This window comes from Propithecus coquereli, unplaced genomic scaffold, assembly GCF_000956105.1.
Source record: "Propithecus coquereli isolate 6110/MARCELLA unplaced genomic scaffold, Pcoq_1.0 Scaffold1, whole genome shotgun sequence".
NCBI lineage: Eukaryota > Metazoa > Chordata > Mammalia > Primates > Indriidae > Propithecus > Propithecus coquereli.
Window position 1 is genome coordinate 7,385,209 of NW_012133857.1, and position 25,075 is coordinate 7,410,283.

General features: G+C 50.6%; 1 protein-coding gene across 1 annotated transcript in view; it reads left to right on the forward strand.

The window, feature by feature from the left end:
• Positions 1-783: 783 nt before the first annotated feature.
• The window catches only part of SLC6A20 (solute carrier family 6 (proline IMINO transporter), member 20), a 34,449-nt gene continuing 10,157 nt past the window's right edge, over positions 784-25,075 (forward strand). Inside the window, exons 1-7 of the mRNA XM_012649142.1 lie at positions 784-986; positions 12,701-12,841; positions 14,569-14,660; positions 18,569-18,796; positions 21,688-21,798; positions 22,571-22,812; positions 23,648-23,810. Coding sequence (XP_012504596.1) covers positions 866-986; positions 12,701-12,841; positions 14,569-14,660; positions 18,569-18,796; positions 21,688-21,798; positions 22,571-22,812; positions 23,648-23,810 — 1,098 coding nt within the window. The 5' untranslated portion in view covers positions 784-865. The remainder of the gene's footprint in view (positions 987-12,700; positions 12,842-14,568; positions 14,661-18,568; positions 18,797-21,687; positions 21,799-22,570; positions 22,813-23,647; positions 23,811-25,075) is intronic.

Consider the following 25,075-nt stretch of genomic DNA (forward strand, 5'->3'; position numbering starts at 1 on the left):
CCACTGACTGTCACCAGCTCGTGACCTGTCGGGAACCAGGCGCACAGCAGGAGGTGAGCAGCGGGTGAGCAAGCAAGGCTTCATCTGTATTTACAGCCGCTCCCATCGCTGGCATCACTGCATAAGCTCCACCTCCTGTCAGATCAGCCATTAGATTCTCGCAGGAAACCGAACCCTACTGTAAACTGCACATGCGAGGGATCTCGGGCGCAGGCTCTCAGGTCCTGCACAGTAAATGTAATGCGCTTGAATCATCGCGACCACCACCCCATCCTGGAAAAATTGTCTTCCATGAAAACCGGTCCCTGGTGCCACAAAGGTTGGGGACCACTGTATTATATATGGACTAGGTAGAACCATATGAAATTGTCCTTCCCGTATGTCGAAAATAGTTGAAAATGGGGAATTTCATCCAGTCCAGTTTAAGCGTTTGCCTCTACCAGAATGCCAGCTCCAGGACGGCTGGGATGTTTGTGTCCTTCATAGTCATGTCCCCAGACAACGCCTGGCACACAGTAAGCACTGGGTGAATGAAGGGTAAATGGTTGAGGGAACTTGACCACCCCAAGGAGCTCGGCAGGGCAGCCGACGCAAAGGCCCCGCCAAGCCGGAGGGGTCCCCCGGGGGGCGCCGCCCTGTACCCCGCAATCCTGGGCGCCTTCCCGGCGGCGCGGCTGCCAGGCGGGGTGGAGCTCGCCGTCATCCGTTTACCAGCCTCGCCTCTCCAGCAGGTGCGCCGTTAATGAGATTAGCAATTAAAAAGGGGGCTGGCGGCGCGCGGCGGAGGCGCGGGGCCACCCGCAGGCCGAGCCCGGGCGCACCGCGACGGCCGTGCGGGGTCGGGAGCCGAGCGCCAGTCCGCGCCATGGAGAAAGCGCGGCCGCAGTGGGCCAACCCGCTGCAGTTCGTGTTCGCCTGCATCTCGTACGCCGTGGGCCTGGGCAACGTGTGGCGCTTCCCCTACCTGTGCCAGATGTACGGCGGAGGTGAGTGCGGGCTCCCCGCGGAGCTGCGGGTGCGCGCTGGGGTCGACCCTGCGGCAGACCTGGGCGCAGGGCTCGGAGGGCACGAGGGGTTTGCCCGGCAGCACAGAGCTGGGAATGATCGCGGGACGGCTCGTCCCGGAGCGGCTCTGTCCCCGGCCGTGCCCCGGGCCCTCCGCAACGCCTTGCCCGTCCCAGGGCGGCCGAGCCCCGCTCGCACCCTGCGGGCCCGCGGCCGCTCCGGGCCAGGAGGCGCGGGACGCCGCTGTCCCCCCTCGGGAGCAGGAGAGGTGCGACGCTCCGACTTCGGTTAGTAAACGTCACGTTCGAGTGTCAAAAGTAAGAAGGAAATCGCCTTATTCAGTAGAAACTTGTTACACAACTTTCAGATCAGAAACTTAAATCCCCAGCAGCGCAGTGTGGAACTCAGGTTAAGAGGATCTTGAGCCATTTCTTTAAATTTTTTTATAAAGAGATTGGTTTGTGTTTGGAACCACAGGAGGCAGGAAAGGCAAATCATTCTCTCTCCTTCTTTCTTTCCTTTTCTTTCTTTCTCTTTCTTTCTTTCTTTTTGTTTCTTTCTCTCTCTTTTCTTTCTTTCTTTCTTTCTTTCTTTGAACAAATTTTTCCTCTGAAGCATCACTGCACTCACACACTTACCGGCTCTCCTTAGCGTTGCTGAGAGCTGGGAACACCTTCCATGACATGCCAAAGAACCTGGGTGAGGGCCAAGTACCTTTCTGGAAGGCAGTGTCCCAAGAGCGAGTCAAGTCTCAGCAGTTTAAAAAAAAAAACGTTTTTCCTCGGTTGTTCCATTTCTAGAATCCTATCTAAAGAAAATAGTCATAATTCCGACAGGTAGAAAATTGAAGTTTGGTCACCATCATTTCATAATAGCAAAACATTGGCAACGTCTTAAGCCTTCAGCTGAAGGAAGTTGGCTCAATTACGGAGCATCCATGCAGTTCTCTTTAAGGTAGCACTTCCAAAAAGTTTTATGTATTTTCTCATGTCATATATTAAGTGCAGGGAGAAGTCAGATTCAAAGCTATATAAAATGGGTATAAAAATTTTAAACAATTGTTTGAAAATGTGCAGGGAAAAGAATGAAAAAATACACCAAATTGTTAACAATAGTTACCTCTGGGTGGTTTTTGTTTTACCCTGCTCTTTGTGTGTGTCTGTGTGTGTGTGTGTGTGTGTTATGTCACCATGGTTTTTTTTTATCTTAAAGAACAATGTAAGATGTTAGACCAAAGTATTTACAAAATTTAACCATTTAATAAGACCAAGACCTAAGCACTGCTCCCTCTTCTCCTCACCTTCAGCAGCTCAAGAACAGTTCAACAAAAGGTTAATTCATAGAGTTTTTTTAAAAAATAGTGCATTCTATTTTTTTTTTTTTTTTTTTTGAGACAGTGTCTCACTCTGTCGCCTTGAGTAGACTGGTATCATCATAGCTCACAGTAACCTCACACTTCTGGGCTCAAGCGATCCTCCTGCCTCAGTCTTCCGAGTAGCTGGGACTACAGGTGCCCACCGTGCCTGGCTAACTTTTTTTCTTTTTTTTTTTGGTAGAGAACGGGACCTCACTCTTGCTCAGGCTGGTTTTGAACTCCTAACCTCCAACATTCCTCCCACCTCAGCCTCCCAGAGTGCTAGTATTACAGGCATGAGCCACCATACCTGGCCAAAATAGTTCATTCTTAATTCCCCAATTCCATTTTAGACTTTGAAATGCATAAATGCACCATAATAATGTGCAAGGCAAGTGTTGCCATATACTCTAACAGCTTTATAACTAATTTTTGAAAGAATTATTCATCAGACTGAGATTTCCACATCATTCTGTGCTCAGTACACCTACCCGTGATGCCTTTATCCTGGGTACACATATCCCAACCATCAGGCCAGGTAAGCCTCACTGGCTTAAATGACCTGGATTAAATGGCCATTTATGACTGGATTGATGACTGACCATTAATGACTGGATTAAATGACCATTTCATCCCGTGTTTATTCACCACCTGAATAGTCTGCAGAGAGACACAGGTAGGGCTGAGTCGTTCTGGAGTAAAATAATAATCAAGGAGTTGCTAGTAAAACCTCAAGACCTTCAGGTCCCAGGAAAAAGAAATAAGACGAACTCTGGTTTCTGGTACACAGGATACTCAGGCTGGGTGGGTGGGTGGATGGATGGATGGACAGATGCTGGGCATAGGATGGATTGGTGGCTGGGTGGCCGCATTAGTGAGTGAACGGACAAATGAAAGGTCGGTGGATGGCACCCTCTTAGCCAAATATCTACAGAAGAAAAACCAAACAGCTCTGGCACGGCAGGCCCTTCACCACCTAATATCTATCCAATATTCCCACCTCATTTCCTGCCACTCATCTTCAACCGCCACCCCCACCAACTCTTCTGAACACTGTCTGTCCATGAACGCCAACCTCTCTGCCTCCGCTCTCTGCCTGAGATATTTCCTCCACCTGGGGTGCTGCTGTTGCCTGGAGAGCTCCCACTCTTCCATGGGGCAGGCCACATGTCACCTTCTCTTGGTTGCTCTCTCTGACTCTCCTGCTACCTGGCAGGCCGCATGAGCACTTGGTCAGAACTGCACATTGTTCTGCAGTTTCTCTGCCCACCCCCGGCCCAATCTCTGTGATGTGGTGGAGTCAGAGAAGGCACCCAATAAATATTTGTTGAATGGATGAGCAAGGTTGTTATGAAAAGCCACAGAGTGAATGAGGTAGGGGGAGCTGGTGTTTCTCCCAACTGTGGAGCAAGGTCACCTATTAAGAAGTGATTTATGTTGCCCCAAGAACTGGCTGGGGGCAGTTTACAAAGCCATTCTTTACTTCATGGTAAAGGGTAAGGGGCAAGCCAACCACATCATGAAAGTCTCCAAGGGGTATGTATTTTCTCAGCAGAGCTGCAAACACCTCTAGCAAACAAAGAGCTTGTTTATAAACCACCAAGCCTGACTGTGCCAAAATACTTCGCAGAATAAGACGGCTTAGGGCTCTGTCTCCTTTCCATGGGACTCTCCCCGTGACTGGGAAGGCTTGTTCCCTTCCTGCTGTCCAGGCCAGGCCCAGCGCAAGGAATGTTAATTCTAAAGATTACATTCCAGGTACCAATCATCTCTTACAGCTCTAGCCACCTGAGCTAGAAAAAACATAAAAGGCAGCTGAAGAAACTTCACAAAATCTTTTTTTGAAAAAGTCAGCAGGTCTTGGGTGACCATGTCAACATCTAAGGCAATGACTGCTCAGGAAGAAATCAGGGACACGAGTGTGCTGTATACTAACACGTAAAAAAACACAGCAGCAATTTGTTTTATATTAATATAAATGTATGCACGGAAGAAACATGAAGAAATGAGAACAGTTGTGTGACCGGCGGAAATATGGATTTTTTTTCCCCTCTTAAATCGTTTCTATGTGATGTTCGAACAATAAAGAGGGCACAATCAGAGGACACTCAAAAGCCCCTACTCCTCTCTGGGGCAGGAAGCCAGCTCTTTCAGCTCTCTTCACTCTGCTAATCCCAAATCACTTAGAACGTCGCATCTCAAATTTTAGCCTTCCTTAGGGTCCTGATAAACCGTAGATTGCAGGACCCCGTTCCCAGAGATTCTGATAAGAGACCCTCCAACAGAGGCCCTCGGAGGAAGGCAGGATCCTGCATTTCTAATGAGTTCTTGAGGGAGGCTGCTGCTGCCTTCCATGGACCAGGCTTTAGGGGAAGGGTCAGGGTTGCTTGTTTGCCCCCAGGCCTGGCAGTGGGTTGCTGATAAACGTTTAACAACTGGCTTTTGGTGGGGGCAGCAGGACTCAATTCCTAGCACTTGCTGATTATTGTGGTGTAAATATTCCCATGTGGCCAATTTCAGACTGCCAAGGTATTGTGCCAGAGAGTGGGGTTGGGAAGAGTGAGGACAATTGGTTCTTGTGAGCTGGTCTGAGCCAGCCCCAGCACACCTCTGCAGCCAGGTGCTGTGGTGGCCACAGCTGCTCAGGCCAGACCAGCCCGGGACTGATCCACACCAGGTCAGTCTGTGGATGGACAGGTGAAGCCCTGCTCTGTGCTGTTTCTGCAGTACTCCCTGGTGGGACAGAACCTGAGTTGCAGGCACTGTAAGTATCAAATACATACAATTTCCAAGGTGAGCTCGAGAGGCAGGCCCCAGCAGTCAGGAAAGACCGTGGGCAGGGGCCCCTGCTCATCTGGGGTTTCCACACTCAATGCTGGTAACACCTGCTCCATTGGGCTCCTCCCTTGAGCATCGTGTGAAGCATTTTCTGCAGGTGTTCAACTTGGTCTTCAGAACGCTCCCGCAGTTGGTCCTGTCACCCGCATTTACAAATGGAAAACAAGTTCAGAGTAGACAAGACTTCTGGAGGAGTAGCTGGGGCTCGAGCCATTTCTACATCCAAACCAGGGCTCTCTCCCCAGCAGCCTGCAGCTTTTGAGACAGCAGGACAGGAGTGGCTGCCTCAGCTGTCCAGACCTTTCTAGGATCCCTGAGTCAGAATCACCACGGCTCAGGGTATTTCTTCCCGTGGTTCTGATGTGACACTCATTGGAGAGGGCCTGGCTGAGAGCCCGTGTGTCTGGGATAGCCACCCTCAAGGATCTCTTGTCCCTCCTCCCCTGCACCTCTGCCCTTCCCTGAGCACTCCCGAAATGTCTGGTGTCTTTCTTCTGTCTTCCTGGGGCAGTCCGTGCTCTTCACCCTCCCCAGGAAACCTCCTCCTCCCTTCCTAAATTAAAGGCACCCTCCTACCCACAGCCCACCCTGGGCCCCCAGGCTAAAGCCATCCCTTCCTCAGGATGCACTGTGGGGTTGGGCATGGCTCACCCCACTCAGCAATCAGTCAGGAATACAGTGTCTACCTGCTGGTGGAGAAGCCTCTACTCGTCTGCATGTTAGAATTGCCCAGGAGCTTTAAAAAGACACTGACACCTGTGTCCTACCCCTAGCAATCCTGATTGGGTTGGTCTCAGGTGTGGCCTGAATAGCTGGAGATTTAAGCTCCCCAGGGGATTCTGCTGTGCAGCCGGGTCTGAGAACCCCTACCTTACACCCTTTTATAAACCGGAAGGAGTGTTTAACAATTACACAATAAATAATATAAACCTTCTAGGCACTTAATTTAAGTCATTCAGTAAATATTCATTGCATATCTGCAACAAGCCAGGGACCATGTTGATGGGGAGTTTACGAAGATGGTGATGGGGGAAGGGAGAGCAGGGGGTGCCAGAATGAAAAACGTCCCTTCAGTACAGAGCAGGAAGAGCCCTAACAAAGGGCTGTTCCAGGCTTTACTGAAATAACCCCAGAAGGAGGACTAACTGCCTGAGAGAATCCAGAAAGCCTTGCAGCACTGGCAACGTGTAATCTAGGTCTTGGCAGAGGAGTTAAAGCTCACCCAGTAGAGTTAGGGGTAAAAACATCCCAGGCAGAAGAAACGTGCGCAAGGCACAGAAGAGCGTGCGAATGAGGGCAGTGGCCAGAAACCCTACGTGGCTGTGATGTGTGGGGTGCAGGCCAGGGGTGGCAGCAAAGGGAGCTGGAGGAAAGGGAGGACTCAGCGTGTCCCGAATGGCCTTGAATAACAGGCCAAGAAGATGGAACTGGGCCCTGGCAGCCAAGCCGGGAGTTTAAGCAGGGAGTAGCTCCGTCACAACATGGTTTACCGAGGTTGCCAGGACACAGGCCAGGAATGCTGGTGAAGTGACGCTGCCAGAGGGGAGCGGAGGGAACAGATAAGAGAGGAATTCCAGAAGTTTTATGTTGGAATATAGGACTCAGAGACATGTAAGGTTTCAGGAGCTTTGCAGGGCTTTGCCTTGAAGGAGTCTGTGAGCGTGTTAGTTCACAGACCAGAAGCTGCCTAGCAACAGGGGGACATCTCACCGGTCACAGGCATATGCAAGGTGATGCCTGTCTCGAGACCTGGAGGCCAGCACCTGATGCTTGTGTAAGACAGGGCCTGGCATGGGGTCACAGGTTAAGGACTGATCAAAAAATGCCAGCCCAGCACACACCTGCAGCTAAAACCAATTAGCCTCAAGGACAATTCCTGCTTCACTCTTTACCACATGTCTCAGTTAATGAGAAACTAGATAAAGAAATATATAGCCTCTATATTTCTGTTTAGCTTTTCTGCTAATCGACAATTTTATATTTAACTTATATACTCAGCTAGGTCTATTCTTAACTTAGGGCTTAGAAGTTTATCTTAGAAAAATTTTGTAGCCATTTGCTCATGTAGATAGAATTAATTAGGGGATCTCTAGAAAGTTTTGGGGAGTCTTGAAACTTAAACGAATAATCTGTACACTTAAATCTGTAACCACTGGCAACTAATTGCTACACCAATAAATACTGATGTGGGACTTCACTCATGGACTCACAGCTCATGGGAATGCTGGAGGCCCCCTGGCTCCCCCATCACTTTAAACTATACTTTGTCTCTGTCTCAGTTATTTCTCTGTCTCTGTTATTTCTCTACTTCTATTATTTCCAAATCTCTTGCGACGATCCTGCCTGGGACCTGTTTTGCTGGGAGAGTAGCTAACTCCCGGCAGTTTTAGGCCAAGGGGAGTCAGGGGAAGTAAGGATGGCTTTTATTTTTCTTGCCTGTGCCTTTGCTCTTTGTTTCCAAAAAGTTGACTGGGTTTGACTCCGAATGGGAAGCTTTTGGGGGAAAGCCAAGCTGGACAGGGGTGAATGAGGAGAGGCCTCCCCAGCGGAAAGCCTCACATGGCACCTTCCCCGTAGTCCTGCAGCCGTAAACGTCCCACTCACCTGGGGTAACCCAGACTGACCCCCGGCAGAGATGTCACCATAGGGCTCAAGATGTGCCTCGGTTATCCATTTCTGCATGGCAACACACTCAAAAACTTCAGGACTTAGAAGGAACAATGGAATTAGAAAATCACCATTTGGCAACCGACAGAGCAATCACTGTTTCAGGCAAGGCATCCAGGGATGCCCAAACTAGTGGGCAAAAGCATGAGAGATGGGATCGTTGCCCCATCTCAGAACATCTCCTGCAAGATACCGCATAACTTCAAAGGGCAAAGTAGTAACTGTCAGTGGAGAAACCTCGCAGACACCACCTCAACCGGGTGAGCAGAGTTTACATCACCAAGAATGGGACACATTGACATCGTGTGCCTCTGGACAAGGACCCAAGGTCGCTTTGGTGTTTCTGCCAAAACTCGGGTGGAACTGAGGAACATTCCACAGAATAACTGGATGGTACTCCTTCAAAGTGCCGAGGACATGAAAGACAACGAAAGAGAGTCTAAGGAACAGTCCCATATTAAAGGAGACTAAAGAGACTGACAACTAGAGTCCATCTGTGATTGTGAGCCCTGGGCCAGAAAAGCACCATCAGTGGGACAACTGGTAAACTTTCAAAAGGTCTGCAGATAAAACAATAGTACTGTATTAGTGTTAATTTCCTGATTTTTCTAATTGCACTGAGATTATATAAGAGAATGTCCCTGTTTTTTACAAACACACACTGAAGTATTGAGCAGTAAAAAGAAAAAAAAGTCGTGGCTTAAAACAGCAAGAATTAATCATTTCTCACAATTCTGTGGGTCACCTGAGCAGTTCCTCTACTGTTTGTGGCCAGTCTTGCTCAAGTGGCTGGAAGGTCCCACACATGACTGGCAGTTGGTGTTGAGCGGGCTGGGGCTCCTCGGTGCTCCTCCACGTGGCTTCTCATCCTGAAGCCTGGACCAGCTTACGTAGGGGACAGTCTTGAGCCACACGTAGAGGATGATCGGGAAACTGCAAGGTGTCCTGAGGCCTGGGCTCTGAAGCCCACGTGGAGTCCTTTTTGCCACATTCTACTGGACAAAGCAAGTCCCGAGGCCAGCCCAGATCCACAGGGTGGGGAAACAGACTCCATCTCTTCATGGGAGGAGCACCAAAAAATGTGTGGCTGTATTTAATCTCTCACGTGTGCCCCATCAGGATGCATGGGAACAAATACACCCCTTTGCAGGCCCCTATCTGCCTCTCTCTGATACGAAGGCCTCCTTGTGCAGAGCCACAAGTAGAATTTTTATATCAAAGGAACATAGGAGCAGTCCAGTTGGAAGAGGGTTGTTTTCAAACTGATTGTAAAACAAAGTTTTTCTTTTATTGAGATATATTTACATGCAGAAAAATCCACTTTTTTTCCTCTGAGTTTTGACAAATGCATGCAGTGGTACTACTACCACCACAATCATGCCCCTTATAGCTAACCCCTCCCCACTCCCCTGCTCCTGGCTGCCACAGACCTGTTTTCTGTCCCTATAGTTTTGCCTTTTCCAGAGTGTCATATACATGGAATCATACTACTATGGTTTGAATGCGTCCCCCAAAGTTTGTATGTTGGAAATTTAATCTCCAATGCAACAGTGTTGAGAGGTGGAAACTTTAAGAGGTGGTTAATGTCGTTATCTCAGGAGTGGTTTCATTATTGAGACAGCGGGTTTATTATAAAAGCAAATTCAGCCCCCTCTTGCACTCTCTTGCCTTCCCACCTTCTGCCACGATGACACAGTTAGAAGGCCCTTGCCAGATGCTGGCACCATGCTTTTGGACTTCCCGGCCTCCAGAACCATGAGCCAATAAATTTCTATTCTTTATAAATTACCCAGTCTTGGGTATTCTGTTATAGCAACACAAACAAGCTAAGACATGCATTCTTTGGTGAAATGTTTGCTCATATTTTTGTACATTTTTTGAAAGGGTTCTCTGTTTTGTTATTATTGAGTTTTAAGAATCAGCGAAGTCTAACTTACCAATATTTTCTTCCACAGGTAGGGCTTTTGATGTTGTATCTAAGAAATCTTTGCCTAACCAAAGGTCATAAAGATTTCTCCCGTTTTATTCTATAAGTTTTATAGATTTTGGATGTACATATAGATCTATGATCCTTTTTGAGATTTTTTGGGGGGATATAAAATGTGAGATATGGATTGAAGTTTACTTCTTCTGCATATGGATGTTCAATTGTTCTGGCATCATTTTTTGAAAAATTCATTGCAGAGCAAATTAATCTGGTTGTGTGTTTGTTTGAATGTTTGGAGAGGAATGACAGAAATTATTTCTGGATAGGGCTAAAGTGCCTTCATGCTCCCTCCTTGGCACCAGGCCTTGGATTCCCACCCTACCCACAGGCACGAGGCAGTCACGCTGGTCCTGTCAAAGGGACAGTCATCTATGGACCTTTCCATCTTTGTGTGGTTACTGTTTAACACCTTAAATGAAAATGAGATTATTTTATAACCACTGAGGGTTTGAATGTTACTCCAAACCCTCAGTGTGTGAATGCGACCTTTATTATCAAATATTTAATGAGTGAGAACCACTGATGACCTCTCAGACTCCTTTGATGTAGAGGGGAATGTGGCAAGGTGCTGAAACACGTTTCTGCAGGGCAGGAAGCAGCCTGGCCTACAAGGGTCTTCCTAGCAGAGTGCGGAAATGAGAGGGCAGGATTTGTTCAAGGCCCCCATGCCCAGCCTGGTGGTGTGGGACTCGCTGTCCTGTGCACACAGCTCGTGTCTTGCTCACCATGGTGTAGCCACGGTGGCTCTGCTTGGTCTTTATTCCAGCCATTCTACTTCTGGGATTTGTATCCTGAGGAAATAGCCAAGCAAGTGGGCAAAACATTGTTCCACAGCTTTGTTTAAGACAGCAGAAAACTGCAAACAACTGGAGTGTCCCACGGTTGATTAAATGCACTCCGGGCTCATTTTCAGAGCGGAATGCTATGCAGCTATTTAAGGGGTGATGCAAAGGTCCGTCATGTGCTCAGGAGAGTGCTTGTGGAATACCATAGCCTGAGAAAAATGGGTTACAGGACAGCACATTTGTACAATGGAAATATTAGATGTTTATGTAAGCATATATATTTTGTTGTTGACTTCAACGCCTGAGGAGCCAGTTCTGTCTGTAACCATCCCCTAATACTTGCAGCTGTAGTGTCTGGGTTTGATTTGATTTTTTTTTTTTTTTTTTTTTGAGACAGAGTCTCACTCAGTCACCTGGGCTAGAGTGCTGTGGCATCAGCCTAGCTCACAGCAACCTCAAACTCCTGGGCTTAAACAATTCTCCTGTCTCAGCCTCCCGAGTAGCTGGGACTACAGGCACACGCCACCACACCTGGCTAATTTTTTCTATTTTTAGTTGTTTGGCCAATTTCTTTCTATTTTTAGTAGAGACGGGATCTCGCTCTTGCTCAGGCTGGTCTCGAACTCCTGACCTCAAGTGATCCTCCCACCTTGGCCTCCCAGTGAGCTAGGATTATAGGCATGAGCCACCACGCCCAGCCTGGGTTTGATTTTAGTCACGAGTCCTCCCCTCTTTTCCCACTGGACATTTTGTCAGGTCCACCGCCAAGGAGCCAGCAGCTGAGGGAAGGATGGCCAAGGGGCTGCTGGCAGGGAAGGAGGACCCACAGGAGAAGCAGCGGGTCAGCGTTTGTGGGGCAGGTGTGGTGGGGGCCCTGCCACAGCCGCCTGCCTCCATCCATATGTCTGGCAGTGGGGAGGGCTTCGTTAGCTCCATGCACAGCCCCTGGTTCCCCGATATGACTAAGGGCACTTATCTGCAGATGGCTCCTTGGGAACCAATGGGCTCGAAATTTTTATTAGTCATAGAGCCCTTGGTTAAAATGGAAATTTAAGCTGAAGGCCCCTGGATAAATCAGACCCACATAGAGGTGCTACATAAAAAGAGAAGGTGCCCTGGAGCTCTGTCTATCAGGGACCTTCTTGCCTCCCAAAATGTATACTCGACACCCCTGATTCATCTCAGGAGATGTCAGGCCTGTGAGAATACTGGGGGCCCTGGACAATTATGAGACAGCTGAAATTCCTCTGCCCACATGATCCCTCAAGGGCAGGGAGCCAGGTTGCTACTCTCCCATCCCACACCAGCTCAGGGCCTGGCCCAGCATAAGTGCTTAGGAAATGGCTCTTTCATGTGCTACCTCACATGGGGACACCATCAGGGCTGTGCACAAAGCCCAAAGGAAGTGCATAGAGGTGGACAGATGAATGGATGGATTCAGTTGTGATGTTCAAAGTATTTAATAACTCAGTGGTCCTGGCCATGGCCAACCATTAGTTGCTGAAATAGAAGACGGAATGGGGGTTTTCGCAGAGAGGCTGAGGCAGCATGGGCATTGAGGAAGGCACTCAAGAAGCTTGGGACAGTGGCAGTCTACCACCCAGAGTGGAAATATTTAAAGTTTTAACAACTGACATGGCTGCATTTCATCCATGGATGAATGGGCAGACAGATGGATGGATGAATAGAAAGATAAAAGGATAGAAGAATGGATGGATGGATGGAAAGAAAGATGGATCGAGGGAGGGATGGATAAGATGGATGGATGTAAGGATGGAGAAATGGATGTATAAGAAGGATGGATGGATAATGGATGATGGGTGGATGAATGATGGATGGAAAGATGGAAACAAAATGGATGGATGAATGGTAGACAGCTGGATGAGAGGAAGGGCAGAGGGATGGATGTATGGAAAGGTGGAAGAATGTGCAGGTGAAAGGTAGGAGGATGCATGAACAAGTGGAAAGACAGGATGGATGGAAGGGCATTTGCACAGAGGTTGGGTGGGTGGCAGAGAAAAGCCCATCGGTAAAGGCCTGGCTCTCAGCTCTGGATACCCGCAGGTAGTTTCCTCATCCCCTACCTCATCATGCTCGTCGTGGAGGGGATGCCACTCTTGTACCTGGAACTGGCGGTGGGGCAGCGCATGCGGCAGGGCAGCATCGGCGCCTGGAGGACCATCAGCTCCTACCTCGGCGGTGTCGGTAGGTGGGCCCCCTCCAGTCCTCTCCCACCCCCACACTGTATCCTGGGCAGCCTGGTGGGGTCGGCGGAACCCATCAGCAAAGCTGCTGGATCAAGGGGCAAGCATGAAGCCCGAGAGAGCCATTGCCTGGGGAGGACAAATGGCCCAGGAGGGGATGCCATAGAATGTGGGCTGAGAGGGGCTGGGTCTCTCACATCAGGGCGGTGACACAGGAAGGATGCATGCCTCGGGGAGCTGATGCCACTTTGCCTCTCTTCACTGGACTTCGGCCTGATCATCTGTAAAAGGGAAATAGCTGTAACTCCAAGTCCTAGCTAATGACCATTCTAGGAACTCACACGACTGCGCCCTGCCAATTAACGGCTCTCTTTTAATGTGCCGGGTGCTGGCCTATACGATATGTGTGCATGAGCTCGTTTAATCTTCATCACCCTGAGATTGTGGGTGCCATTGGTATCTCCAGTGTGCGGAAGCTGAGGCACACATGGATAGCAGGAGAGCGCTGCTTCATGTCACGCCATTCCTGAGCTACCTGGAGCCGGTGTCCCCAGGTACATCTGGACATTGTCAACCTGCCCTGCACAACCTCATGATCCACGGCTGCCGCTGCAAGCAGGAGGGACTCTGACCAGCAGTGCTGTGGTCTGTGCTGCTCACCCATCCCTCCTGAAAGCAGGCAGGAAAGCAGAGTGACATTTTAGGAGCAAAGAGGGTGTATGTTTGTTTGTGACTTAGTCCCAGATGCAGAAGAAATGTGTCCAGCAGCCTCACAAATCATCTTTAAGCCCAAACTCCTCCCCATCTTGAATAGCTATTAATTTTTAACATGGAAGTGTGTGGTTTTACAATCTGCCTAAATTAGCAATCACAGAGGACTTCTCAGAGGCAACATTTGCTGTATGATAGGAAAGATAACAGATGCTTGTGCCAATCATGGGGGTGCCGTGCTGGTAAATGTTTAACAACCAGCTCTTGGAGTGGGGCAGAGTAGAGGGAAGCCCCAGATTGTAGCAGTTGCTGACAGCAGTGTTGTAAATACGCCCATCCTGGCCAGTTTCCAACTACTAAGAGATGTCCCGGCGTGTGGGCTTGGGGATTGGCGGAGGCCTACTGGTGCTGGAGGGCTGGTGTAGGCCAGCTCCATTCGTGTAGGCCTAACCCGGTTAGGGGCCACCACAACCCCGCCACTCCTCACACCCCTCCTCACACCCCTGCTCCCTGCCACCTCAGGGCAGGATGGGGTCCAAGTGACTCAACCGCAGGTGAGCCAAGGAGGGAGCAGCTGTCTGTCTAGCATGAGGGTGGCAGTGACAAAGTGCTTCTCCCATGAGCTGTGAATCCTAGTTCTGACACCTACCAGCCAGGTGGTCTGGGGTGAGCTCTGGGCCTCACTCTTCTCCTCTGTGAAATGGAGACGATACTGTTGCAAGGACCAAAGGCACGTGAAGTGCTTACTTAGCACGGTACCTGGCACTTAGATCTGAAAAAACTGTCAGCAGCTTCACGTCCCAGAAGATGAGGAGAGAGGTTGGGGAAAAGAAAGAACCCTTGTGAGGTGTCTGGTCACGTTTACTCACACAGACCTGGTGAAGGGAGGTCTCCCTGACCCCAGGGCAGTCACTACAGGCCTGTCCTTAGATCGCACACTGGCCGGGGCCACCGCCACCTCGCCCAGGTAGGGCCGGAAGGGGCCGCTCCTCAGGGCGGCCCTCTGCTTCCTCGCAGGGGTCGCCAGCGTGATGGTCTCCTTCTTCGTCTCCATGTACTACAACGTCATCAACGCCTGGGCCTTCTGGTACCTCTTCCACTCCTTCCAGGTGAGCAGGCGCTGGAGCAGGAAAGGGAGAGCAAATCAGGGTCACCTGCTGGGGGTGGGGAGGAGGTCAGGGCAACAGCCTCAGGGGAGCCAGCACAGTGTGAGGGGCTGGGGGAGGCAGGCGGAGGGCTTCCCGACCTGCTGCGCCACCCCCTACTCTGTGAGCCAGATTGTGCCAGTATGGGCGTGTGTAAGCGTGTGCGTACACGTTTCTGGAGAGCAGGTCCACACCTTTCATTGCGTTCTCTCTGAAAGATGTGGCCCCCAAAATATTAAGACTCACTGCATAGCGGGCACGGAGATCTGTGGGGAGACTGCAGGGACGGACTCCACCCACCCAGCAGGACGGTACAGACGCCTGGTCCTCCCCGGCCACTCCCCCACTTCCTGCAATGTAACTCCTCCTCCAGGTTTCTGAGTCCAGGCTGAGTCCCCCCTTTTCCCTGCAGACTCCAAAGTTCTCCTAGAAGGACCATTGTCACCCTGTAACACAATAGGGGCTATTCCCAAAGATAAACATTTTAAACCATGCGTTTCTGATTGTAGCCACAACTGACACTTGTAGAAAATGTGGAAGGGGCTGGAAATTGCAGGGAAGGAAGAGAGACCCCAATTCCACACCGAGAGCTGGTGTTGTATCCAGGACAAGAGCTTTCCTCTCCGCTGCCCATGCTCGTTTCCTTCCCGGGCTCCTGCCTCTTCACTCTCAGGGTCCGTCCTTCCCCACTTGCCTTCCAGGAACCTCCTCCCTCCTGGCCCCTTCCCAGCTGGGAAAAGATGAGGAGACAGGAGCTAACCAGGCCAGTGCTTTATCTTTTGTCCCTGAGCCAGGACCTGTCCCCAAGGTCCAAAAGCAAGGCAGGGCTGGCCGTGGACTGTGGACTGACCCCCGTTTGCCTCTGGCGTGCTTGGGTATAACACAGCCCTGATTCTGCGGGGCCCTAAGGAAGGCTTGGGCGAATGACTCCAGCAATCCTGACATGGCATCTACACTCGGAAGGTGCTACATCCACGCCCCTCTCTGGCTTCCCAGTGAGCCCCACCCACGTTGCCCTGTTGCACGCATCCCTGGCAGGAAGGATTCTTCTCCCTTGAGCTTAGCTGCATGGAACTCCCTAGCATTCTATGAAGACTGGCCACAACTCTGCCTCTCCCCAGCCTTCTGGGTAGAAATAGGGTAGCTCCTCTTACTCTAAAGTCTGGGGAGTGTTTCCTCTCTTCTGTTCTGGGCTGTCACACATGGTTGGGCAGGTTGTGTACTGCACAGTGGCATCACCAATTGAGGGCTTCCCATACATATTGTAGGCATTATAGATTTTATACTTATTGAGACAAGTTTTGAAAGATGGAAGCAATGTGTCTTGTCCTAACAAGATCACAGTAATTTGACCATCTCCCAAAGGTGAAAATAAAGTGTCTTAAGAAAGGGGCATCTTTATCTGATCCTCAGAAGTGTGAAGGCCAATAACTCCTGAAAATTACTTGATTATTCATTCATTCCATCCTTCACAAGTCTGTAGACTTCTCCCTTAGTCCCTCCGCTTTGAAGTCACATAAATAAGCGTAGTAATACCGGCTGCAGACGGTCACTTATACTTGCTTTGGGCCAGACATAATCCCCAGCACTTTAAGATGTTCACTGCTGTAAGCATCACAACCACCCCATGAGGCTGGGTGCACCACCTGAGCAGAGGGGAGTTAAGTAGTTTATGGCTGTGGGATTGGACCCTGGCACCTGGCCCTAGAGTCTTGCTCCTGCCCGCCCCACTCCCAGGCCAAGCTTTCCAGCCTCTTGTCGGGCCCTTCCCACCAGGAGCACCTGGGCTGTCACACATGCAGATGCACCTGCTGATTCAGAGGAGGGAGGGACAATGGACTGGGAATTGGTCCATTTAACAAGCTCTTCTGTATTCTAAAGCTTCTTCACCTTGGCAGCACACTGTGGGGAGCTTTAAAAAATCTGATGCCTAGACCCCACCCCAAACACAAAATCAGAGTCCCTGGAGAGGTGCAGCCTGGGTGAGTCTGTTGTGTAGCTGGCATTGGGAACCAGGCCAGGATGGGCTGGCAGAAGCAGATAGTTCAGTGAATGAGCCCAGGTCAGTCTCACACGGGCTGCAAATGGCCCAAGGTGTGTCAGCTGGGGCAGCTCAACTGGGCACAGGTCTATAAGGGCCCCTCTCACCTAACTGGGATTTAGTGCTGGCTGTCACTGGGCACCTAAGTTCTCTCCACATGGCCTCTCTCTCCACACACCCTCATCATTCAGGAGACTATAGCTCACATGTCTGCACAGGACAGCTGGCTTCCAAGAGGATGTGAGGGCAGCTGCAGGGCTCTGGAGACCTGGGCCAGGAAGCCCACAGCATCTCTTCACTGTGTTCTGGTGGTCAGCCGTGTCACAGGCCGGCCCAGACTCACTCCCTCCGGATGGGAGAAACTGCATGTGCACATGGGGAGGGGACGCATTATTGGTGGCCAGCTTTGGACACAACCTGAGTCAAAGCTAGAAACCAGCTGTCACATCTCAACAAGCAAGGGTGGCCCTGGCGCCAGGGGTCTCACCACACGGTGAGGCAGTCCCAGCACTGTGCAGGCATGCTGGCCTGGGCCCCAGATGCTCACTGGTAGAGTGGCCATGACCCATCAGGTAGTGCCACTGGGCCTCGGTGCTGTTTCCTGGGATATGGGATTGAGCACAGTGGCGTGGTCAGACTTGCTTCTGTAGTGGAGCACTTCTGAGCTTGTGGAACCCAGATATGTGCAAAAATGATCAATGTGGGGCTGGTCTTGGCAGAGCAGGGTTGGGGCCTCCATCCCCCAAGTCAGAATTAATTTTCCTCCCCCGCTTCCCCTCGAGCCTAGCACCATTGTTGAGCACTTGCCCTTGGGTCATGTTTGTTGTACATGCACCATAGAGGCTCCTTTGCTCCTATGTGACAGAGAGCCCAGTTCAAAGTAGCTTAAGCAGGTGGGGCCTTACTGGCTTCACCCTGCTAAGTCCAGGGGTCAAATCGCTCCAGGCATCACTTGACTCAAGCTCGGATGGAGTCACCAGCACCAGGTTCTCTGGCTCAGAGGAGCAAGATGGCTTCGGGGAATGAGCCTCGTCTCCTTCCAGCTCCCAAACCCCATGTCCATCAGAGGAAATGCCAGTCTCCACTGCCAGTTACTGAGGGCAGTACCCAAGTCTTAGTCATCCCAGGACTTGCTGGGAACTTGTGGAAATAAACAAAGACCACCCAAATGAGAACAAGCTGAGGCTATGTATTCAGAGCTCGCCATAGCGAGGGGGCCATCACTCGTGCTGGGCAGAGGCTCTGAGGCAGGCAGGGCGGGGGAGGCTCTGCAGTGGAGACGGGGAGGGCTCCAGGTGTGTCCTGCAGGGAGGCTGCTGGCAGGGGAAGCCGGGAGCGGCTCATGAGAAGTGGGACAGCCGATGTGATTGGGTAGGGGGTATATTTGGTTTTCTCTGGTGGTTCCTGAGTTGGCAAAAAATAGGGACTCTATCAGTCATTGACCAGGTCCTGACCATTCGGGGCCAACACTGCAGAGGCTGTGGTTTGAGTTCTCGGGCTGGTTGCTGCAAAAGTTGTCGGTCAAAGTTCTGTTGTCCTATCTGATCTGGCCATTGTCCCCTTGATACTGTCTCTTAGATCCACCACAGAGTTCGATAGTCCACGGCAAGCCCCTGTAGAATTGCAATGAGAGTAGAGCCCCCTCCCTGCCTCCTCTGTGACCCCACAAACTCTCTGACTCCCTGTCTGCCTTCAGGGGCTCCAGCCGCCCGCCCTTTGGGGACCAGAGGCCTTCTCTTGCAAGAGCCCCCTGGCAGGGCCACCCCCGTCACCATCACTCCGACTTCTGGCCTCAGGCCTGACTTCTGTGTGATGTTTTTTTGGTCCCCAGAACCCCCTGCCGTGGTCTGTCTGCCCACTGAACAGTAACCACACAGGCTACGACGAGGAGTGTGAGGCGGCCTCCTCCACGCAGTACTTCTGGTACAGGAAAACACTCAACATCTCGCCGTCCATCGAGGAGAGCGGGGCTGTGCAGTGGGAGCCGGCGCTGTGCCTCATCCTGGCCTGGCTCGTGGTGTACCTGTGCATCCTGCGGGGCACCGAGTCCACCGGCAAGGTGGGACGGCAGGGCACGGAGGGCGGCGCTGCAGGTGGGCAAGGGAACAGCCCCCTCTGTCTCTGGCCCTGGCAGTGCCAAGGGGGTACCTTCTGTAGTTGGGGGCCAGAAGCTGTGCTGGGGCAGAGGGCTCGGACAGTGTTGCTGGCACAAATCACCTCCTAGGTGACCCTAATGATGGCCAGAGGTGCTTGAAGTTGCGACTCTCGATCCCGAAATGAGGGCTTTTTCACTAAAAATAAGAGCATTTCTGTACCAGCCACTTGCAAATCCATGGCAGCCAAGCAGCCAGACAGTGAGTTTCCCTTCTTTAAGCCTTTGAATGACTGCACGTGGCCCCACACCCTCCCCACCAGCTCTCACATTGCTCTTTAGTATTGCCTGGGGAGCTTTAAAAGAATCTCACACCTCAGTCCTGCCCCGAAAGTTCTGAAGGAACCAACCTGGGGTGTGAGCTGAGCACTGGGAGGGTAAAAGCTCACCAGGTGACCCTCACGTGCAGCTCAGTTTGAGACCTTTGCTCTAAGCTGCTTTCAAGGACACCGTGGAGCTCTCGGGCCCAAGGTTCATAACCCTTTTCTTCTCGGCGCATCCTCAGGTTCGTGTCCCCTCTTGGGCTGGTATGTTTCCTTAACTCTAGCCTGTCCATGTAGAAGGTTTGCTGTGAGTGTTCCCAGCGTCTGCCACCTGTCTGCAGCTTCAGCAGATGCCCGGCCACCCAGCGTGCCCTGTCTCCTACGGTCACATGACCTGGGCACCCCACACTGTCTCATTCCAGCAACAGCCCTTCATGGTAGATTTCATGATCCCACTCACCTGAGGCTAGACAGGTAAAGTGACCTGCTTAACGTCACAGTTAGTGAGGGAAGAACAGGGCAGAGCCCGGCTTCACCCCAAAGACTCAACAGTGTCTTGGTTTGGTGAGCCACCTCCTGTGTGCTCTCTCCACACTTTTTGTGACTTAATCAACCCCAGCTTTTCCCTGCCAAAAGTCCTAAGAATCTACCTGTCTTCACCCTCTTGGCTACCTGAGTTGCCACCATGTTTTTCTTGAGGCATTAGACCAGAAATACCCACGGTATTCCAGACACCAAGTGACAATCCCAGCATCAGGCCCTGCAGGACATCTTATTTTGGTTTCCCAGATCCCGTGAGGGTCAGCATCTTAGCCCCAAAAGCATCCCAAGCCATGGCTAAGCTAAGGGACGAGTAAACATGGGGACTCTTTCCTGGGACAGCTTAGAACCCACAGCAACTGACTGTCCCATCGTAGAGCTTAGCCGACACTTCCATGCTCATAAAAAATGCTTTCGTAATTTATCTTTGCCAGATTATTATGAGCATGATCCAAAGTATCTGAGGGCAACATCTGCAACCTTAGAGATTTAACGAGATAATTCCTTTTCCTGACCACTTACAAATGTGTTGCATGAGACCCTGTCATGCCATGAAAGCTTACTTATTCTCACTGTTCTTACCGTCTATTTCCTCGGCTTTAGCAGCTTCTCTAGAAGTGCCCCAACAGCTCTGTTACAGGGGATTAATCTCGTTAGGGGCTATATGCCATTTCCTGGCCTCCTCTGTTGCAATCTCCTTTCTTTCCACCCAGAATTTCTGTGGAGTGTCAGAAATGGTTTCTTGCAGTAGGTTAGCCTGGATCACGTGTCCAGCAATCCTGTCTACTTGACTGGGGAGAAGCAAGGCACCCCGGCAGGGATTGCAGAGAGCTTCTGGGAAGCTTGCTTACCTGGGGAAAGGAGGGAATTCCAGGAACTTGCCCTAAGTGCCTGCTAAGTGCCCACTGTTATGCACAGTGGCCGCCCCTCCTCCCCTTGGCCCTTGCCCCTTCAGATCACAGGCCAGGTGCCCTATCTTTTTAGTTATCCATCTCCATCTTGTACCTGGTTGGTTTCCTTATAATCATGGGTGAATTTATTACTCTTCTCAAGTTACAACACCTCAGCTAAGAAGCAATGATAAAAGACACACCTCACATTCTGCCTGCCGTCCCCAGGGTGAGAGGGCACAGAGTGCCACTGTGGTGGCCTTGGAAATTCAAGGGAAGGTGTGGCCATGCCTCAGCAGGCATGGAGGGCCCAGGTAATTCAAGCCTTTCTGGACACGGGTCACCAGCTGTGTTTGTCACAGGAGAACACAAACGTTAAGGGAACGTGCACAGAGAGCAATCTTGCAAAATATTTCTTTGCTTTACATATGAGAAAATTCCAGTCCTGGGTGGGCATACATGCACATGAAGGCCTCTCTTCTAAGGCTTTGTAAAAGTTAAAATTACCCAGAGCCTGGCAGTCTACTGCCAAAGCTACCATGAAAACCGAAGATAAAACATCATTGAACTTGTGGTGCATGTCAGCGGGGAAAGATTTGGCTGACAAAAAAGTCGCTTGTTTGCAAGTATTTGTGCTTCCTGCTTTGCTTAGGCCACTAGGAAGCTCAAAAACAGGGTAGAAACTCATGCCCTATTCTGTGGGCTACCGTTTTCTTTGGGCTCTGGATTGCCCATATTTTCTCTTCAGACTGATTTCTTTATCTAACAATTTAAAATGTTAATGTGACTGATACATTTTTGTGGGCATCCTCAAATTCTTTCTGGAATACGTTGAGTGAAAGGGAGGGTGAAGGCAGAGCCTTGGGACCTGCCTGCCTCTTCTCTACTGAACAAGAGACCTCCTGGTGGTCACGGATGTGGGCGCCCACATCCCACAGCGGTTTCTCCAGCGCCAGCTCAGAGCCTGTGTCGACCCAAGAATCCCACTGCCTTCTCCAGCTGCTGGCCGCTGGGTGGTGCAGCCTGAATAGCCCAGGCATAGGAGTGTTCCTGTCCTGCGGCCCGACCGCTCCAGGAGGCTGACGCTGCCCTCTGGCGCCCCCAGGTGGTGTATTTCACCGCGTTGCTGCCCTACTGCGTGCTCATCATCTACCTGGGCCGGGGCCTCACGCTCCACGGAGCCACCAATGGCCTGATATACATGTTCACTCCCAAGGTAGGAGCCGGGGGGTAGGGGCCTTAAAGGCGCCCCTCCCTCATCCTGCCACCTTTCGGGATGGGATGGGATGAGGGGAAGGCAGAGAGTGGGCAGGGAGGCTGGTGTGAGCCCATCAGGCTGTGGCGAGGGCTGTGGGTTACCCCTGGGCCCTAGATCACCCCCTCAGCCAGGCAGGCCCCACACCCCGCTGATTATGGGGCATGAAGTCTTTCTTCCAGCCCCTGCTCCCCATCCTCGCTGCCCCGAACTGACTGCTGCCCCAGCCTCACCCCAGGCCCCTTCCAGACTGTAGACCGAGCTCTTTGCCCTGAGCAGCGCTCTGGCCATCTCGCCGCCTGCCCCCCGCCGCCACGCAGCCCTTTCCCTGCAGGGTTTTCCACGCGCCTTGCCTGACCATCCCACCTCCCCGCCTCCGCTCTGGGGGCGCCCCTCGGCCAGTGCTCCTTGGCGGGGACGCTGCGCCTTTGCTGTGGGGCACGCTGCCACGCCACTTCCACCTCTGAATGCCCAGACCCGTGCCACGCCCGCCTTATGAATTAGGGGCTCGATGCCATTTTGAACTATTCTGCCCTACACTGTTCGATTGCTCAGCTCTGACGGGCGAGGTGCGGTGGAGGAGGTGAGGTGAGGCGGCCTGTGTTTCCCTGCTGGGCCCAGCCTGGCCCGCCGCTCACGGCTGGGCGCTGTGGCAAGTTCCTCCCCTCTCTGGGCCGCCCTCCCTTATCGGATTCCCGCCCAGGTTCCTCAGCCCTGTCCCTGCCGGTTCCAGGTGGAGCAGCTGGCCAACCCCAAGGCCTGGATCAGCGCGGCCACCCAGATCTTCTTCTCGCTCGGCCTGGGCTTCGGCAGCCTCATCGCCTTCGCCAGCTACAACGAGCCCTCCAACAACTGCCAGAAGCACGCTGTCATTGTGTCCCTCATCAACAGCTCCAGCTCCATATTTGCCAGCGTCGTGACCTTCTCCATCTACGGCTTCAAGGCCACCTTCAACTATGAAAGCTGCTTGAACAAGTAAGCCTGGGCTGCCCCGCCCAGTCCCGGGCTCCCGGAGCTCTGAGCTGAAGGGGCACCGGAGAAGAGGTGGGTGCCAAGAAGGCAAGGCCCGGGCCAAGGGTACCAGTTTTGGATCCCCCGGTCCAGGGCTCAGACTCGGGCTCCCCGACAACCTCCAGCAGCTGCGGGGCCCAGAGCACGCCAGCGTCTGCCTGGCAGGGAGGAGGGCGCTCTCACTGTTGAAAGCACTCCGATGACGGGGCCTTAGTTTCTTTTGCCCCATCTCCCCTACCTCAAAAGTGACCAAGAGCTCTCTAGCCCAGCCAGAGTGATTACAGAATTCACTTTCTGTGGCCCCTTACCCAGAATACAAACATCATCCAGGAGATATGCTGTCCAATTCAGTGGTCACTAAGCTGCAAGTGGCTATTTACAAATTTGAATTTAAATTAATGTAACTTAATTTACATTTAAATAACTTAATTTATCTTTAAATAAATATACATTTTACTTCAAGTCAGTTCCTCAGTGGCACTAGCCACATTCAAGTGCTTAGTTGCCACACGTGGCCGGCCAGTGGTCCAGATGTCCCATTTCCATCATCACAGAAAGTTCTGTTGGACTATGCCGGTGCAGAGGTTAAAACAGCCCAGCTGCGTTTGGTTCTTGTTGTCATCACTGTTCCTATCTCAGGCATCTTCAAAACCATTCGAAACGACACTGTCCTTCAAAAAGGTTTCCAGGCAACAGATTCCCTTTCCGGATGTAATCAGGAAAGGAGAAGCTGGCGGGAGGCTTCGGTGACGGGAGCCTTTCTGATCAGCGAGGGTTGATCTGACGGTCTGCTCTGCAGGGTGATTCTGCTGCTGACCAATTCTTTTGATCTTGAAGATGGCTTTTTGACAGCCAGCAACCTGGAGCAGGTGAAGGACCACCTAGCATCTGCCTACCCAAGCAAATACAGTGAGGTGTTCCCATACATTAAAAACTGCAGCTTGGAATCGGAGCTAGACACGGTAAGGCGCCCTGGCAAAGTCGTGGGCTTGCTTCTCTCCGCGCACTCGTAGGGACCTTGGAGAGCTGCCCACTTGTGCGATGCGCACGGCCCATAAACATCCAGGAAGGTGTATTCTCCCTGTGCCTCTGAGAAGAGCGACTTCACCACCACTCTCCCCAGGTGCTGCTTGGGAGTCCTAGTTATTATAAAGTTCCTTTAGGTTCTCTGTGTCCTTTCTTGCTTTTCCTTTTCTCTTTTTAAGCTGTAAAAATACAGGAAAGTACAGAGAATAAATATAACAAATACCCATATATCTACCACTCAGAATGAACAATTATAAACATTTTGTCATTTTGAGTTCAGATTTTTTTTATGTAAAAGCAAAGAACATTTCAGGGACAAAGTTTAAGTTCCCTTTATTACTGGCCCCAAGTTTTCCCTACTCACCAGAGGCATTTTTACATTTTTCTTACCCATATATGTATTCTCAAATAATATCATCGTTTTGTTGGCAGTATTTAAATGGACATAAGTGGTCCTGGATGATATTTTTCTCATTTAACATTTTGAAATCTATCCCTAATAATGCATGTGAAATCCCATTCATTCATTTTAAGTGCTGCATTTTATTCTATCACACAAATATACCACAATTTATTTATCCATTTCCTTACAAATAGAAATTTGCTACTAAAATCATCCTTATCTATATATTACATAATTATCTCTGCTATACTGGGACCTTTATTTTTTCACATTAATTTTAGAATCAGTTTGACAAGTGTCATTGGGGAAAAAATCTTCTAGAGAATTTTTATTAGACTTGCATTGATTTTATAGCATAATTTGGGAAGAATTAAAATCTTTTGAGTTGTGACTTTTGATTCAGTAATGTGCTTTCTCTCATTCACTCAGGTCTTTTTTTATATTCTTCAACTAATTTTCTCCACGAATATCTTGGCACATTTTTTATTAGATTTATATTAATTTATTTTTTTTTGCTATTGTAAATTATGTCTTTTTCCCCCTCATTTCTATCATTGTTTATTTTTGTTGCAAAAACAAGCTAACAGTTTTGTATGTTGATTTTGTATCTAGCAACCTTGAAAAATTCTCCTATTAATTCTCATTTTTGTCTATACATTTGCTTCGGTTTTCTATGAAAGCTATCATATCACCTGCAGATAGAATTTTGTATTTTTCTTTTCAATACTTATATCTTCTTTTTTCTTACTGTATTTACTAGGACTTCTAGCACATGGAGGTGGAAATGATAGGGTGTAT